This window comes from Haliotis asinina, chromosome 4 (assembly GCF_037392515.1).
Source record: "Haliotis asinina isolate JCU_RB_2024 chromosome 4, JCU_Hal_asi_v2, whole genome shotgun sequence".
NCBI lineage: Eukaryota > Metazoa > Mollusca > Gastropoda > Lepetellida > Haliotidae > Haliotis > Haliotis asinina.
In genome coordinates, this window is record NC_090283.1 from 65804423 (window position 1) to 65821516 (window position 17094).

Genomic DNA, 17094 nt, shown 5'->3' on the forward strand with positions numbered 1-17094 from the left:
TGGATAGAACACTGTTGTGATGATGTCATGAGGTATATACATACGAAAATCCAATTTCGTCATTTTTTGCAAGGCATTTTATATATTGAGCGTTTAATGTAAGACATGCGTGCTCAAAGCAATTTCATATACACATATGTCGTGATAGTAGTATTTTGTTCACTCGTAAAATTGCCAACAATGTAAAAGTCGTCGCACAATGTTTTATTTCCGTGAACAATAAAAAAATTGGGGAAATGTACTGTTTTTCCATACCAGCATGACGGACAACATACAGCAGTGTTTATATTTTATACCGCTTTAGCATATGCACCTGAGTTTGCACCATCGGATAGGAAATTTGATAGTCTATATTTCAGCAAACCACTTGGCATCCAAGGGGGTGAAGGGACATTACACATCAAACGAGAAAATCGATCACTTTCCTTTAAATCGATCACTTCCCTTTACTGTGATTTCGAAAAGGCTCTTCGTGTCTGGTTTTTGCGTTTATAAATGTGTTGATTTTTTGTTTTAATAGAGACATTTGATCTCCACGACATATTATCTAAAAAGGCACATAGTTGTTATTTTTGTTAAATTCACAACGTGTTTCGTACTTATCTATGATAGGGACATTGCATTGCATTGTTGCTATTTGTGACCTCCCACTGTGCCCTTCTAACAAGCGGATATCGCAGACCTCCCTCTGCTCTTCTAACAAGCGGATATCGCAGACCGCGTCTTTGAAGAGTTATCTTCCCAAAATGGCCGCGCCCATGGGAGAACATGACTATTTTTGAAATTGTGTATGCGGTTTATTCGTAGAGAATTGAGTTCGTTTCACTGAATATGTTGTACGATATTAATATTATCGACGATGTGTACATGTTGTCGAATTGATTATTTAGACTGTCAAAGCTGATTTCGTTCAGTTTCGGGGTCTGACCATGACCGCGAGTTTGGTAAACCTACTGCCGCGACGTGTGCTTCCAGCAGGGAAGTCACTGACAAGGTTGTGTTTGCCGTGCTTCCGGAGGTTCATCAGTTATAAGCATGCAACACCCTGCTTTGTGACGACACCTATCTTTTATGTAAATGCAGGTACATTAACCTGAATGTTATCTTGCTACAAATCATTAACACGGTGACTGCGATCTCACAGTCACCTGTTGAAAGATATTTGAAGGCAACGCAGGCACAAATAAAATTACACTAAATATTTTGTTTTCTAAAGCCTGAGTATATTACTATTTCTTGTCATGTGATATATATCCAGCTTGCAAGCTGTAAATGGAAGATTTGCTTGTTAACCCAAAGAAACCTTTAAAAGTACGAATTACCCCCGATCCGGCCCCGAGAAGTAAACATTTCTACACTGAGATATAAATGAAAGTTTCTTTAATAAGATAAATGTTAGAATATATATTATTCATATATTTTTGCATGTAATATCAGCCTTTGAAAATATATTTGTGGATATAAGTGCCGATGAGAGGCAAGTGAAGATGCAAGTGCCTCTGATCATGGAGATGCCATAGTAGAGGACATTTATGTAATCTGCTTAAGAATCTATTTACGGTTGATTGCAAAACGATAATATGTGAAACTCTAATAACATGTGTACTTACATTTAGTTGTATCATATCCACAGAATTAACATATTAATCCAATGAAAGAATAGCACATAAATCCCACATCATGAATTCACGCTTCACCTTTGTTCTGCCGGAGTTTCCAGGAACGAATTCACCGATAATGTTGTCTTTCATATTTTCTCACGTTTCCATTTGTGGAACATCTGTCAATATTTTCAACACACCCTATCATTCTTCAGCTCAAAATTAAACTGTTATTGTACCATGTCTCGCTGACCAATTAAAGTGGATGTGTTGTTTTTATATTTCTTTGAATGGATTATCATGAGCAAATTAATGTACATGTTGTTTTAAACACATGCTCTTACTTGACACTGATTGTGTTGTATGTTCGGATTATCGTGTGCAAATTATTTTACATGTTTTCTTAAGCGTAACCTTTTACTAGACACTGTTTGCCAATCCTCCAAAGTGTCTGTGTTTTATATATGACAAATGAATTGAAATCTTTATATGTCGGTGTCGTCAGTTGAGTCTTTTTTATACAAAAAGAAATAAATTGTAATCTTTATCCTTCAAAGATAATAACCATAACCATCGTTACCGTTACCAAGGGGCCGCTTCGGGTGCAGAGGCCGGTTAGGGTTAAATATCAAGGGGCCGGTTCGGTTTGGGGCCGGTTTGGGTGTATTCGAAAAGTACAGCTTAAACAAAATGGTTCAAGCAGGTATGAGTTTCACTGCAAGGGTCTAAGCACAAAATGAAATGATCCTTTCGTAAGTTCATATGAATATGAGACGCTTTGTTGGTATTTGATGTTTAATCGCCACAATATTCCACTTGTAGTGACAACGTTCTGTATATAATCAAGTCTGAACCATGTGATCCAGTGATCAACAGAATGAGCATCAATTTACACAATAAGGATACAATGACGTGTCTACCATGTCAGCGAGTCTTGATACCAGATGCCATTAATAACCTCTTATGGCAAGCATGGGCTGCTGAAGACCAGTTGTCTTTATCAGTACATTTCCCAATTGTTTTCTTATGAAATAAATTTTCTTCTAGCACACCACAAATATCATGCAGATGTACTAACAGCGAGATAGACAGAGACACAGACACACACACACACACATATGTACACGCATACATACAAAGCTTTAGTAAATTTGGATATAAGCATTTTTCAAACAACAGATAGACAGACACACACATGTGCACACTTACGTTCAAACAAAGAGTAAATTGGTATGTAAGTATTTTCAGTCAGTATTTTCAGTGTGATGTTGGTATGTGTTTCAGGTCCTCACATCGGCCATCTGTACACCGTTCTTCTGGCAGATGCCCATGGTAGATGGAACCGGCTGACAGGCCGAACAGTCATCTTCTCTACAGGCACCGATGAACATGGCCTCAAGGTAATCCAAAACGTTTTGACTCACCTTCACATTCCAGAATCCACATTTCTGCAGTATTCTTTTAATATGATGTACAGCATGGCACAACACCCCAAACTATTTAAACTGTCATCCAGAAATTGATGCAAACATGTAATTGATGTGATTATCAGTTGCTCTGCATATCTTAACCTGAATATTGCATGAAGCATTAAAATGTTAGCCTACAAAACTAGCTCCGGAGCATTCTTTTCTTGGTGGTGTGTAAGGATTTATTTATCTCCTAGATGGGATATATAAGTTGTAAGCTTTGCTCTGTTAATATAGTCAGGTGTACGCCTCTTTGTAGCAGTGTCATGCAAGCTTCTTTGCAAGGATTGACACTGCTGCTACAAAAACATACATCAAACTGTATTCCCTGACAGAAAAGCATACAACATATTTACTATACCGCCATGTTAAATGTACAAAATATCATTTAATTTTATGCTAGAGATCACTATCGACTATGTGACATGTAAACCAAATGGCATCTGTATCTCGACTGAATTTTTTAAATCAGTGGAAGCATGTTATGACAAGCTTAAAACTGCTATAAAATTAAAAATGGTTAATTATGTTTGAGTGGAGAGTGTAAATGACTCAATGTACAAAATAGTGTAAATAAAACAGTGAAAGTTGGTTAAAAAAAATCTGTAAAAGGTGAACTAAAATAACAATTGATCAAACATTTTTTTAACTCGTTGCACTGCATGTGTCATGCAGTTGTTAGCGATACAGCTTCTCAACAGAGTTCGGCAGCTACCGTGGCAGCGGGTAATATTTTTTTCAGTTGTCACCCTCCTGGGATAGGTGACAAGAAAACTTTTTAAAGTGTCATTGACTAATGAGACTAAAATGTTTCACATGAAGGTCAGATGGAAGATTTAGTAAACTTCATTCTGTTATCATGTTCAGCACTCAGACTGTCAGCAGTCACAAACTTCTAACATGGCTGTAAAGTAACTGTATCTTATTATGGTGTGATATGACGTTCACTGCCACATAAGAAGTATATTTGATTGGATGATAGTATTCATGAATGATTCCAAATTGACAGAACAATTGTTTTCAAATATATTCGAAAAGATAAGGTAGCATTTCTTTTCTACTGCCAGTATACATGTTCTCTATGAAAACATTTTGATTTGTCTGACAAGGGACTGTTTTCAGGGGAATGTTTTATTTTTTCAGCTACTTATTTCTCAAAAGAAGATAAACACATGTAGAGTTTATTGACTTAATGAGGCCCAGAGTATTGCAAAGGACATTTTGAAAAACTTGTTCAAATGGATGAAATGAAAAATTAAAGGAAGACAAAAATGTCTTTGAAATACAAGTGGACAGTAATTACCTTCTGACAATCTGGGCTGCTTCTTGGTATCTATTATATTAACAATTACTCTTGTCATTTTAACAAAAAGGACCACTTCAGTGGACAGTTGGACTGAGCATCTGCCTGGAGAGTGGAGGGTCAGAGGTTCAATCCAGGGCTGTCCTACCTAAACATGATGGGTAAATCAGGGTTCCCCTTGATGCGGAAAACCTGCATATATGACACAGTGCAAAGTGAAAATATGCATAAAAAACAAACACAGCATTGCTTCTGATGAAGTAAAGTCAAATAATCAAAACCAAACAATCCAGTGCTATATTAGGTAATAAATGTAACTAAATTGATTTCTGATTTCAAACTGGTTCAAACTGATTGCAAACATGAAGCTGACATCCATTTCTAAGAATACATCACTTTTGTGGGTCATTAATTAGGAGATAAACATCATGTGTTGGCCATTTTCCGGGTGTTATTGAGTATTTGAAGCACGGGAATGCATTTGGAACCGACGGCGTCAGCTGGAGGTTTCAAATGAAATATTCCAACCAGGCAGATTCACCCACTTTTGTCCAGGTGCTGATTACCATTCTGGAAAATAATGGCATCACAGAGTGGGACTTTGCAGCATCACTTTAAAGATCAGGGATCACAATCCACAAAGCATTTGTAGCACTATGGTATGTCATAATTCTATAGTTTACCATAGTGTTATAAATGGCGTAGTTCATCGAATGCTTTGTGGATCGAGACCCTGGGTTACAATTGAGCCCCAGAGATGCATATGTGCATCAAATTAATTAGCTTCTCACAGTGAGAGCCGCGTATGGGCAGTAATCAGAAGAAGTATTAAAGTGTTTTGGTAACAACTGCTAGCAGTCTACCCGTGAAGGTCCCGGGGTAGAATAGGCCTTCAGCAACCCATGCTTGCCATAAAAGGTGACTATGCTTGTCGTAAGAGGCGACTAACGGGATCGGGTGGTCAGACTAGCTGACTTGGTTGACACATGTCATCGGTTCCCCATTGCGCAGATCGATGCTCATTTTGTTGATCACTGGATTGTCTGGTCCAGACTCTATTATTTACAGACCGTCGCCATATAGCTGGAATATTGCTAAGTGCGACGTAAAACTAAACTCACTCACTCACTCACTGCTAGCAGTCATGGGCTTATACAGGTAAATGAACACATGTCTGCGAGAAAGGGGATTATGAGATGTTACAGGAGGTAAGTGTTTGTTGCACGTCACTGGGAGTGAATACTAAAATACTATTTTTGCACAGTGATTGAATTAAGAGTGATTCTTCTAAATTAAGTCATTAATTCATTCATTCGTCGTAATAGTTTATATTATGAATCCTGGAGATAAATAGCAATACTGCATTACAACCATGTACGTATATATTTGAAATAAATCAAGTTACTAATTTAGACATAACTCAAATGCGACTATTGATTTTACACATATATATTACACATACACTATACAAAGGTAACTGGAGCGTTTTGTTCAAGCTGTTGGAATTTTCATGTTGATTTGAAATGTGATTTTTTAATGCAATTTACATAAGCATTGTGTAAGAAATAGAGGATACTAAACGACTTTCTGTGTATCACCATTGTTATTAAACGAGTTAATGTTTTGGTATCAGACGAGCGAAAGCGAGTTTGATACTAAATCTGTAACGAGTTTAATGAAAATGGCATTTCACGGAAGCGAGTTTAGTATTCTGTTTATTAGTTGCCGACATAAATTGACAGAAACTGCCGCGAAATTCCCTACAGTGTGATCACTCTCAGCTTTCCGTGAGTCAAGCAAGGTCTGGTAAAATTGCGACATCAACATTAGCATTGTGACGTCACAACTTTGAACCATTTTGACGTCATACGTCAAGAGGTATTACACTAGTATAATACTGAAGAGAAAATATTACACTGCAGTATCTTCAACGGGCGATTAATAAATGTTTATATTTGATCTCTTATCCAGTGTAATGATCAAAGGAGGATAGTATATTAGTTACGGAATTGATGCGTATGAGACAACACTAATGAGATATTTGTACACCTCTTTCAACCTTGAAATAACAGCCTTTGGCAGAATGCATGTCGAGGTAAAGTTTTGTCCCATGGCAAGTGTAAAACAAACTATTGCACTGTTATATATCATTGGACAACCTGTTTTATGGAAACACACCCATTATCAATCTTCTGAACCTCGTTTGCATTCAAAACAAATATAGACATAAATCTTCATAAATGTTTGGGGGGATTCAACTGCAAGTGTATATAATAAATCAGTATCGTGTCACTTTTTGAATTCTATGAAACATGTACTTGAATTATGGTATTAATTCGTAACAATGTGCAAATTATATTGAAATGTTCAGCAAGCCACTATGTTTGATGCACAAGTAGTGTGCGCAAAATGTGTATGAAAATAAATACTATCTCTTCTCAATGGTTGGATTGGGTTATCTGCGGTAAAAATAATTGGATTGTAGCACTTTGAGCGCTTTAAGGAAAAATAAACTTGCCAAAGTTAGTTGTTAGTCCTGTGTGTACATTTCAGGCATCCTTACGATTATGTATGTTCACGATACACAAACTTTTTCATGATAGCTAGAGTTGATAAAGCCGAAATCCAGCTTTTCAATTGGTCAGTGATCTAGCCAATAATCAATCTGTATCCAAGCTGTCTAGTGACCAAACATGCTCTTCAGAAATTTAGTCCATGCCCCATTACCTGTCATTTCCTCTGTGACAGGTATCTCATGATATGATTGGTCATAGATAACAAATCAGCCACTATATTGAACAGGTGAGATACAAAACGTTCTATTTAGAAACTTTGATGACACTCCATCCCAAGACCCTTTGTCTGATATATATGCAAGGAATAGTATTATACAATATGTATACATGTATGTTCATATGATAACGTATATTTTCTGCGTTAAATCTAGATGAACCAAAGTGACAAACTGTGAATCTGCTCCATAAGTCACAGACTAGCTTATTAGTAATTTCCTTAAAATATTCAGTATACACTTGCAATGTATCCGCGAAAACGCTTCTTTCATAGAAGATTATTAAGCATGTGCGTAAGTTCTTCTTTACTGCCACTGACATAGATGTTTTGGACAATTTAACCTCACATAATGATATGAGATGGACAATTTGTCTAAGTATGTCTTACATACAAAGAATACAAACATGTGTTAAGAAAATACACATGTACACGCCACCAAAAGTCTACAAGAGACTACAATAAAATTACGTAAAACATTACATATATGACATGTATTAACTCCTGCTTTCTTTCAAAATATACCTTTACAACGCAATTAAACAATTAAACAATCAGGACTTGCTCGTATGGCGAGACAGTTTCCTGTAATCTCCGAAACCTGCCAGGGATATCAGGCGTGAATAGCCCTAATTAGTCTCGCAACAGCCAGCCAGGCACTCAGAACGGGGTTCCAGGTGTTCAGCAGTGAAGTGGCCCTCGGGCTTAATGAGTTAAGCAATCGATGCTTGTCGCCACTGTATTGATCAGCCCCATTCCATGAATTGATGCTCATGATATCAGTCACTGTATTGTCTGGTCCAGGCTCAGTTATTTACTAACTTATTAACTAGCTGCTGCAATAATTGCTAAATGGGTGTTTAATGACACCATGTAGCACATCTGACTAAAGTCATAAGGCTGAGAAGCCTTTGATCTGTTGTGATTATTGATGGGATTTCAGTTTTGGACTCCTATCCGTGTGTCACCCTGAACTTTGAACCAGAGACTAGAAATGTGATTCATGACAGATAGTCTTCAGTTTGGATTTCTGTGTTTGATTAACACAGCCAAATCTTCTGTGGTCACTCAAGACAAAATGTGTGCTGGGGTAGCCTCATAGTTAAGGTGATTAAAGAGTCTGCTTGCCAAACCGAGGACCCATGTTAGATTCCCCACATAGTTACAATGCATTAGGCCCATTTCTGGTGTCCCCTGCAGTGACATTGCTGGAATATTGCTAAAAGCAGCATCAAACAGAATGCTATAACTGGAAGTGTGTTCCTCTGTTTGTACTGTGTGCACCTGAATATAAATAATGCAGTAATGCAGCTGAGTCATAATGCGCCATTGTTCATCCGAGCCTGTCCTCAGGGCTGTCGGGTAGTCTAGTGGTTGAATTGCCGCTTATCACACCGAAGACCCAGATTCGATTCCCTACATGAGTTCAGTGTGTAAAGCCCATTTCTACTGTCCCTGCCAGATATTGCTGGAGTATTGCTAAATGTTGCGTAAAACAATACTCACTCAAACTCACTCACCAGTCACGTGAGCCATTGAGAAAACATCGGAAATGAAACTTACGTCTTTTAACAAGACCTTCAATACAAATAAGCTGAACAACCCGAACTGGAGAAAAATCAATTCAAAATGACTTTATTGAAATTATTAATGAATAGCTAATAACCCTTATCAATACATTAATTACATTTCTGACAAAGGCTTGATTTCATAAATCTGCCAACAACACAAAGTGGTTTTAGACATAGAGCAGGAGCATGGCTAAGAACAGACAGCTGGACACACAGCTCAATATGAATAGTGTCCTTATCAACATCATGATATCAACACCATGATCCTCCTCACCCTCCTCACCCTCCTCTCCTCCTCCCCCTCCTCCCCCCTCCCCCTCCTCATCCCCCCTCCTCCTCCTCCACCACCTCCTCCTCGTCTCCTCCTCCCCCTCCTCCTCCTCATCCCCTCCTCATCCCCTTCTCCTCATCCCCTCCTCATCTCCTCCTCCTCCCCTCCTCCTCCTCCCCCTCCTCATCCCCCTTCTCCTCATCCCCTCCTCATCTCCTCCTCCTCCCCCTCCTCATCCCCCCTTCTCCTCATCCCCTCCTCATCTCCTCCTCCTCCCCTCTTCCTCCTCCCCCTCCTCATCCCCCCTTCTCCTCACCCTCATCCTCCTCCACCTCCTCCTCCTCATCTCCTCCTCCCCCTCCTCATCCCCTTCTCCTCACCCTCCTCCTCATCTCCTCCTCCCCTCCTCCTCCCCCCCCTCCTCCTCCTCCTCCTCCTCCTCCTCCACCACCTCCTCCTAATCATCTGTCAACTCCAATGATGATGATGAGCACACTGTGTACTCTCCCCATGATTTTTATCATCCCAAGCTGAGTTCCACAGGAGATATCGCTTGTGTGAGATAATATTTTGACAGTAGATTCTGTACAGTATCCTGACAATGCTATGACATCATGAACTTGGTGATCATCATCTGTTATGTTTTCAGATTCAGCAGGCAGCTGCCAGAAGTCAGAGATCACTGCCAGACTACTGTGATGACGTGTCCCAGCAGTTTAAGGTGGAGTTGATTCTTATGGTTTATGGGTGTTCATTTGGTAACAATTGCCTGGGTGCCGTTGTTCAAGGCAATCTTAAGACTGAGGTTACCGTAACTCCCATACATTAACATAGACTTGATGAGGTTGTATGCCCAGTATCAAAACACCAACTTTGGTTTCATTTTGTAGAAAGATATCTCCCAAATCTAATTATGTAATAAAAATGGCCAATCACCTCAGCATTTGTTTGACAAGTGGCACCCTCTTGTGGCACCGTCTGTATAAAGTAATATGTCAATATAACTTTTCTTAAAATGAAATTGTTTACTTTTATTATTCAGTATGTGTTTTTTCATATAGATTTTTCAGTATTGATATGAAGTAAATCAGGAAAATTAATTTTCAGGGCAGTCTGTAGCATTTGACGTTAACTTCGTAAAAAAACAGGAATTTAAAATAAATATTCATCAGTGGAAAAGAGATGTTTATAATAACAAGATTTTTTCTATAAAATGAATTTTTATATCGCAAATTCCCACAAGATGAATATTTAAAAATAAAAAAAAATGTAACCAGAGGGTATCAACATTATCTCCAATTAAAACAGCATACCCAAATTAAATTTGATAAGGGGAGACAGCACTTACCAAGATTTACCTCAAGATAAATGGTTGTGTGGCCAAAATATCATGACGTAGGATTAGAAGCAAGATAAAGGGAAATACTTTTGTAACATCAATGCATGCTTCTACTTTCTCATCCTGTCACATACGGTGTACACACAAACCACAGTATCCCACCTCTTATAGGTAGTCTTATCGCTAAAGTTGCTTTGTACAAGAGCACCGAGGCCCTGATTACTTTCAATAGATTCCCAGCATCTTATGCTTACTCTATGAACCGTTCTCATTACCTTTGTGCTCATACTGACCCAAATTGAACCAAGATACCGCTGCCCTGCTCGTTCACCTCCACAACCCAGATATAGCTCCTGCAATCACTCCAGAATAAAGCTGCCCATCTTGTTACCCAGCTCTAAGTCCTCCTGTAACATACATTTCATTCTGGGTTCCTTGCACTGGTTCGTGCTTGTGTCCCCAGATCTAGTAAACAACACTATTCGACCTCAAGACATCTTGTTGAAGCAACACCTGTGGATGCTCCACCATTCAACCTCAAGACATGTGGTTGAAACAACACCTGTGGATTCTCCAGCATTCAGCTTCAAGACATTTGGTTGAAACAACACCTGTGGATCATCCACCATTCAACCTCAAGACATTATGTTGAAGCAAGTCCTGTGGATCCTCCACCATTCAACCTCTTGACATTTGGTGCCTGGTCTTTTGCTTCAGATGAATCTGCACTGTGTTTAAACTACGTACAGCTCCACCTCTTCAAGTCTTCAAGCGTAACCTCAAAACACACTTTTTCAGCCGATACAAACAGTAACTATCTCCAGGCTTATATTTACAACTATCATCTACCTTACTCATTCCTGTGAGTTTTGATGTGTTTGTATTTTAAATGTATGTGTGCGCTTTGAGCATGCTCCTTTGTGGTATGGTGTTTGTGCAGTATAATTATCATATTTTTAAACTTATCCAAGTTGAATCAAATCTTCTTGGCCTCTGACCACCCGATGTCTGCCCCTGCAATAGATGCCTGTCAATCATCCTGCACGTGCAGCTGATCACGTGACATCCTCTACTTGTCATTCTCCACATGTGCTTACTTCAGCGGTGAGGGTGCCTTTAGTTACCTGTTTGACGGGGTATTCAGGTGTTACGGGAGGAACGTTTGGTGTACTGCATTTGACTGCTGTGCCTAGCTTACCAGTTTCATTCATTTCGGGATCGGAAGCAGTTACATCACAGTCCATGGACTTTGATGATTTTGTATTGCAAATGGCTGCCGCGACAGGATCTGGTGACTCCCATCTCTTTGCCTGTAACCATGTCACAGACAACAGTATCTCACGAGTTGGCTAGACTTTGGCGATCGGCTACACCGTCTGTCATTTTGGTTCGATTACGTTCCCTCCTAGGCCATGTATTTCTCTGTTGGTTACTTTGTTGGATGCAGCATTCACCAATTTGCGGAAGATTACGGATGCTTTTACCATGCCTTGTTTAAACTTGTCTGCGGCGCATGTCCATGGGTTCTCGTCACTGATCACATGCCCGCCAGTTGATGATAATATTTCACTTCGGGGTTGGAAGCAGAGGTCCTATCCTCCCTTTATGGTAGAAGACCGAGAGCTGTGTCACTTGGAAGGGACTATTTGGAAGATTTTGGCACCCTTGAACATGGTACTCACGGCTTCAGAAGGGGTAGCCATGGCACTGCAACATGCTTCTACGTACCAACAAGCTTATATCAGGGCAGCGATGGGTTTGATACAGGAACAATTCAGCTGCATTTATAGTTGATTGCACATTTCCTTGCACACTGGACAGCCATGCGCAGGAGGGGTCCATTGCAGTTGTCATCGTAGGAGGACAGATTTCATACGGACCTATTCCATCTACCATGGTCAGGCAGGATGCTCTTCAACGGCGCTATTAGGGAAGTGGCTAGCAAGGTGAGCCAAGATGCACACCTGCAGGTGTCTGTGGAGCTTTGAAGCACCAGAGATCGCAGATGGAGGAGTCTGCAAAACAGCGTCGACCCGCCCGTTATGAGTCCTCCAACCCGGATTTGCGTGCAAGTGTCAATTCATTCTTTTAAGGCAGAGGTTACAGGGGTCGTACAAATCGACAGAGACGATCAGTTGATGCACCTAGACCCAATGTGGGATCTGGCCAGGTTGACCCCAGGAAGACTGCCAAGCAGTGACTCAAGGACATCAGAGCCAGATTGGGTTCTGCCGGCTCCAGTTGTACCCATCCAGCCCTCTCCCATGGGAGGAAGATTGGGGTTTTATGTGGCGAATTGGATGTTTTTACAAGATCCATTTGTGATGTCTATTCTGTCAAATGGGTATCAGTTGCCGATTGTGGGGAAGCCTCCCTTGACCAGGTCACCGGTGCAAAGGCCTTAGCCGTCTCAACAGTTACAAGTGTTGTGATTCACCATAGACACCTTATTGGAGAAGCAGGCGATAGAGTCTTAAGGGGCAATGCTGGTGGATCCAGGGTTTTATCCCCCTATTTTTCTGGTTCTGAAGAAAGACTCAGACAAGCTGAGTCTAATGTTTAACATGAAGGTGTTCAACAAGAAGTACCTACAGACCCCTCCTCACTTTTGAATGGTGTCTGTAGTGTTGCTCAAGACTACTATCAAACCGGGAGATTTTATGGTCAGTCTGGATTCGCAGGACGCTTTCTTGCACATTCCGATTTGCCTGACACATCAGAAGTTTCTGCGATTCATGTTCCAGGGCATTCACTACCAATGGCTTGCGTTTGGAATTTCTTCGACCCCGTGGCTATTCACACGGGTCACCAGGCTGATCACCAAATTTCTGCATCGCAGGGGATTGTATTCGAGGCTTACGTAGCATCCAGGCTCGGAACGACGCTGGCATTCTGCTGCTTCACATGGAGTTTGCGATGTGGCTTCTCCAATTAGGCTGGTTGGTGAAAGAAGCCGGAACTGATCCCTACACTGCGTCTGCAGTTCATCGGGGCGGTATTTCGACACTCAGGCTTTGCATCTGTCATTATTGGCCAAGGGTTATTCTAAACATGTCGCTACTGCCATCACTACAACACATCGTACATCCACGAAGTCGCTTTATGATGACAAGTGGAAGAATTTTATATTGCAGAGGGAAGGGCATTATGTCTCCCACGACAGCATCGCCTCAGATGTTCGCAGAGTATCTTCAACACCTACAGTCTACTAGGAGGTTGATGGGCGCTACATTATGTACCTACTTACCCGCACTTAACACAGTTATTTCAGCAGCGTCGGGAATAAAGTTATCTACCATCCCTGAGCTCCAGTCTCTGTTGAGATCGTATAAATTGGCAGATCAATCACGGATGTCCGTGGGATTTGTCCGTTGTCTTGGCTCATCTTACATTGAATGAATATGAACCACTGGCTGGGAAAGATTTTGAGCATGTCACTTTCAAGGCCTTCTTCCTTCTGGCCTTGGCTATAGCTGCGCGTATATCTGAGTTACATGCATTGGATATTTCTCGGGTATGCTTTGAAAGGTCTCGACATGCTAGAGTGTTCCTTTGCTTAAGGTGAGATTTCCTTGCCAGGAACCAGTTACCTTCAGTATATCTCTCTGCTGTCATCTATCCTAGGTCCAGAAGACACTGAAGATTTATCTTTGTGCCCAGTTCGGGCATTGAGGATATACTTAGCCACCTCTAAGGACCGCCGCAGACTACGCAAGAGGCTCTTCATCTTGCTTTTGATGGCTTCCAAAGCAGAAGTATCGCGTACAACCTTGGCTTTCTGTGAGCGTACACCTTTGCGAAGGTGCCACCACCTTCATCCGCAAAGTCTCATGAGACACGTGCACTCGCTTCCACTTTGACACTCCATAGGAACTTTTCACTGCAAGCCATTATGGAAGGTTGCTTTTGGAAGTCAGAAACAGTGTTTGCCGCTCATTACCCACGGATGTCGAAAACCTTCATCAATTCGGTCCATTGGTCCTGGTGCAGCAGGTGTTGTCGACCCGTCCATGCAGATAAGCATGTCCGTGTTCTCATTCTTGCTATGTACATAATAAACATATCGATGTTATCCATATCTTATGTACTTTGATTCAAATGGACTAGATCATTCTCACCTAGGGAACTAGGGCATGGTGTACTGTCATACCCATGGCTGGATAGACTGCGGGCAGTCTTGTGCACGTGAAGAGATGATATCAACACTCCACTTACTGACCTCTACTCTCTGAGCAATCACATCAGTGAAGCGTTGAAATCTGATTACCTAACGGTTTTCAAAGCATTCGCTTCTATGTCCTTTATCACCTTGATAAGTAGGGAGATTGGTACTGAATGTTAAACTAGTTGAGAATCTGGGCTACTCCTCCTTTCACCGCTGTCCAGCGTTTGTCTGTGGGGGGTAGTTTTGAAGCAGGTACGTGCCAGATCACTGTGGTCTCCTGATAAATCGTGGGGCGGCGGCATTAATTCCTTGCCAAACTGCATCCTTTTGCTTAGCAAAAGTTGCGGCGGAAAACCACATTCTTGGGAGCGCCCACTCCCTAGAGTCTTTGTGCCGTATAAGCCAAGGGGTTTCCGAAGCAACCCATCACAAGCACAGAGCAGCCCTTCGGGAGTCAGTGCCACTCTTGGCCTCCCTGTGGAATGCATCCTCGCCCGTGCATTGTTTCAGAGGGTAATCTGCGTCCCTCCAGCCAACTTTGGGACAATGCATAACGGGAGATAGGATAAGTTTAAAAATTTGGAAATTTTAGCTATAAATTGTATATTTATATACTTATCCTATCTTATGCGATGGATGTCCACCCTGTCTTCCCCACATCACAGATTACTTTGAGCTTCAAGAAGAGGATGACAAGTAGAGGATGTTACACGACTGGCTGCTTGTGCAGGATGATTGACAGGTCTCTATTGTAGGGGCAGAGGTCAGGTAGTCAGAGGCCAAGAAGATTTGATCCAACCTAGCTAACACGTTGGCCATTAACACGTTTCCACACATGGTCGAAGAGAGGAAGAGAGATGCATGATGTGAGATAGGATAAGTATATAAATGTACAATTTATAGTTAAAATTTCCAAATTATTATCATTATTATACACTGTAGCCAAGTGTCAGACTCATAGTACTTGGTGGCATTGATAGGTGGTCATAATGTCAGTCACAGGTTTTTCTGTTCCATTTAAGTCAATTGCAGGTAAAGATTATATATGACTGGAGTATTGCTGGGTGTTGTAAAAAAGAATCATCAAAAGTCACTGACCATGTGTGTGGTCAGTGGAATGTTGACAAGTGGATCAATATACCAGTCCTACCAACAGATAGTACTTTTTCTTAGTTTTTGCCTGGATACCATTGCTTTCTTGGGCCAGTTTGCCAATATGTGCAACTTGTTTTGAAATACCCCGGCCCACGATTGACACTATGAGTATACTCAGGGCAGTCAACGTGTTAGTTTATCCAAAAATATTTATTATTTTGTTACAATGATGTTCTCTGTCCAGACAGAGTGACATATCCTGTCTTGTGAGATAGGGTTTGGGTTTGACCACTGGGTTATATACTGGCATGTGACAGCTCATCTGGACTTTGCAGGTGCTATTTGAATCAGCCAACATTCAGTATGACGACTTCATCAGAACCACTGAGGACAGACATAAGAGGGCAGTGCAGAGATTCTGGGTAAGATTGATATTAATGATGAAATTTTTGTTTTATTTTGAACCCAATTATTTCAGTTCATGTTCAAATCTGCAGAAATCCTAAATTTTGTAAATATTTATTGATTTAATATCAGCCACAGCAAATCAAATGCTGCTCTCTTATTGGTTGATATAGCAGATTTGATGTCAGAAATCTTTTGTATGGAAATGCTTTTCTTGATGATTTTCCTTTTTGCTCAATCAAAAATATTTAAAAACTTGTGTCATTTGGTTTGGCAAAGCATATATACCACTATTGTGATGTTGGTTTGACCTCTCTGGCTAATGCCAGAAATTCTGGACATTGAACACTCCATAATAATGACAAATCATGTACCACTGTTTATGTGTACAAGTGCCCTATGTACATGGAAAACTTTGCTTATCGGTATTACAAATCCTGTGTAAAATTCTATCAATAACTGCTACACGACAATGATTTACACCTTTACATAGCTGTTTTTTATGAAACAAGAAATTATCGATTTAAAAAATTTCAGTATTTCTGTTCTCAGGAAAAAGTCTCTGATAAAATTTGTTGGGGACCGGTAAATTGAAAGTTAGCCGGACACTGTGTCCCGTGAATAGTTATGTATTAAAATTTAAAAAATCATGGGTAAGAGAAATGACAGTCTTGTTATGTTTCGGAAATACCCAGGCTATTAATATCTTTTCAGTGGCACCTTGTGATTGGTGAACACAATCAGTCATTTTGAATTTTCACTTCAGTTACTGTTACCTCAAATAATAGCCTAGTACACAGTGAACCAGAGAAAGCTGAGGTTTTTCTGATTGTCTAACCACTGAATTTCCTTTGAAGGTATTCAAACTCTCCCAAATAGAAGTATTAGGCCTTTATTCTACTTTCGTTGTTTAACTGGACATTATAATGTAAACAAAATGAAAATATGAATTGTTTCATTCACCCCCAAGTTTTGTTATTTGGACTGTTTAACTGAGTGGTGAAAGATATTACCACAATTGTATGTAAGGAAGGGTTCGCAATATGTATAATCATACATCTTACTGAAAATAAAAACACAACTGT

The 17094-nt window shown here is 40.4% G+C and overlaps 1 protein-coding gene across 1 annotated transcript in view; it reads left to right on the forward strand.

The window, feature by feature from the left end:
• Positions 1 to 706: 706 nt before the first annotated feature.
• LOC137282662 (methionine--tRNA ligase, mitochondrial-like) overlaps positions 707 to 17094 on the forward strand; it is a 33649-nt gene continuing 17261 nt past the window's right edge. The window contains exons 1-4 of the mRNA XM_067814450.1: positions 707 to 1083; positions 2886 to 3001; positions 9655 to 9726; positions 15940 to 16026. Coding sequence (XP_067670551.1) covers positions 930 to 1083; positions 2886 to 3001; positions 9655 to 9726; positions 15940 to 16026 — 429 coding nt within the window. The 5' untranslated portion in view covers positions 707 to 929. The remainder of the gene's footprint in view (positions 1084 to 2885; positions 3002 to 9654; positions 9727 to 15939; positions 16027 to 17094) is intronic.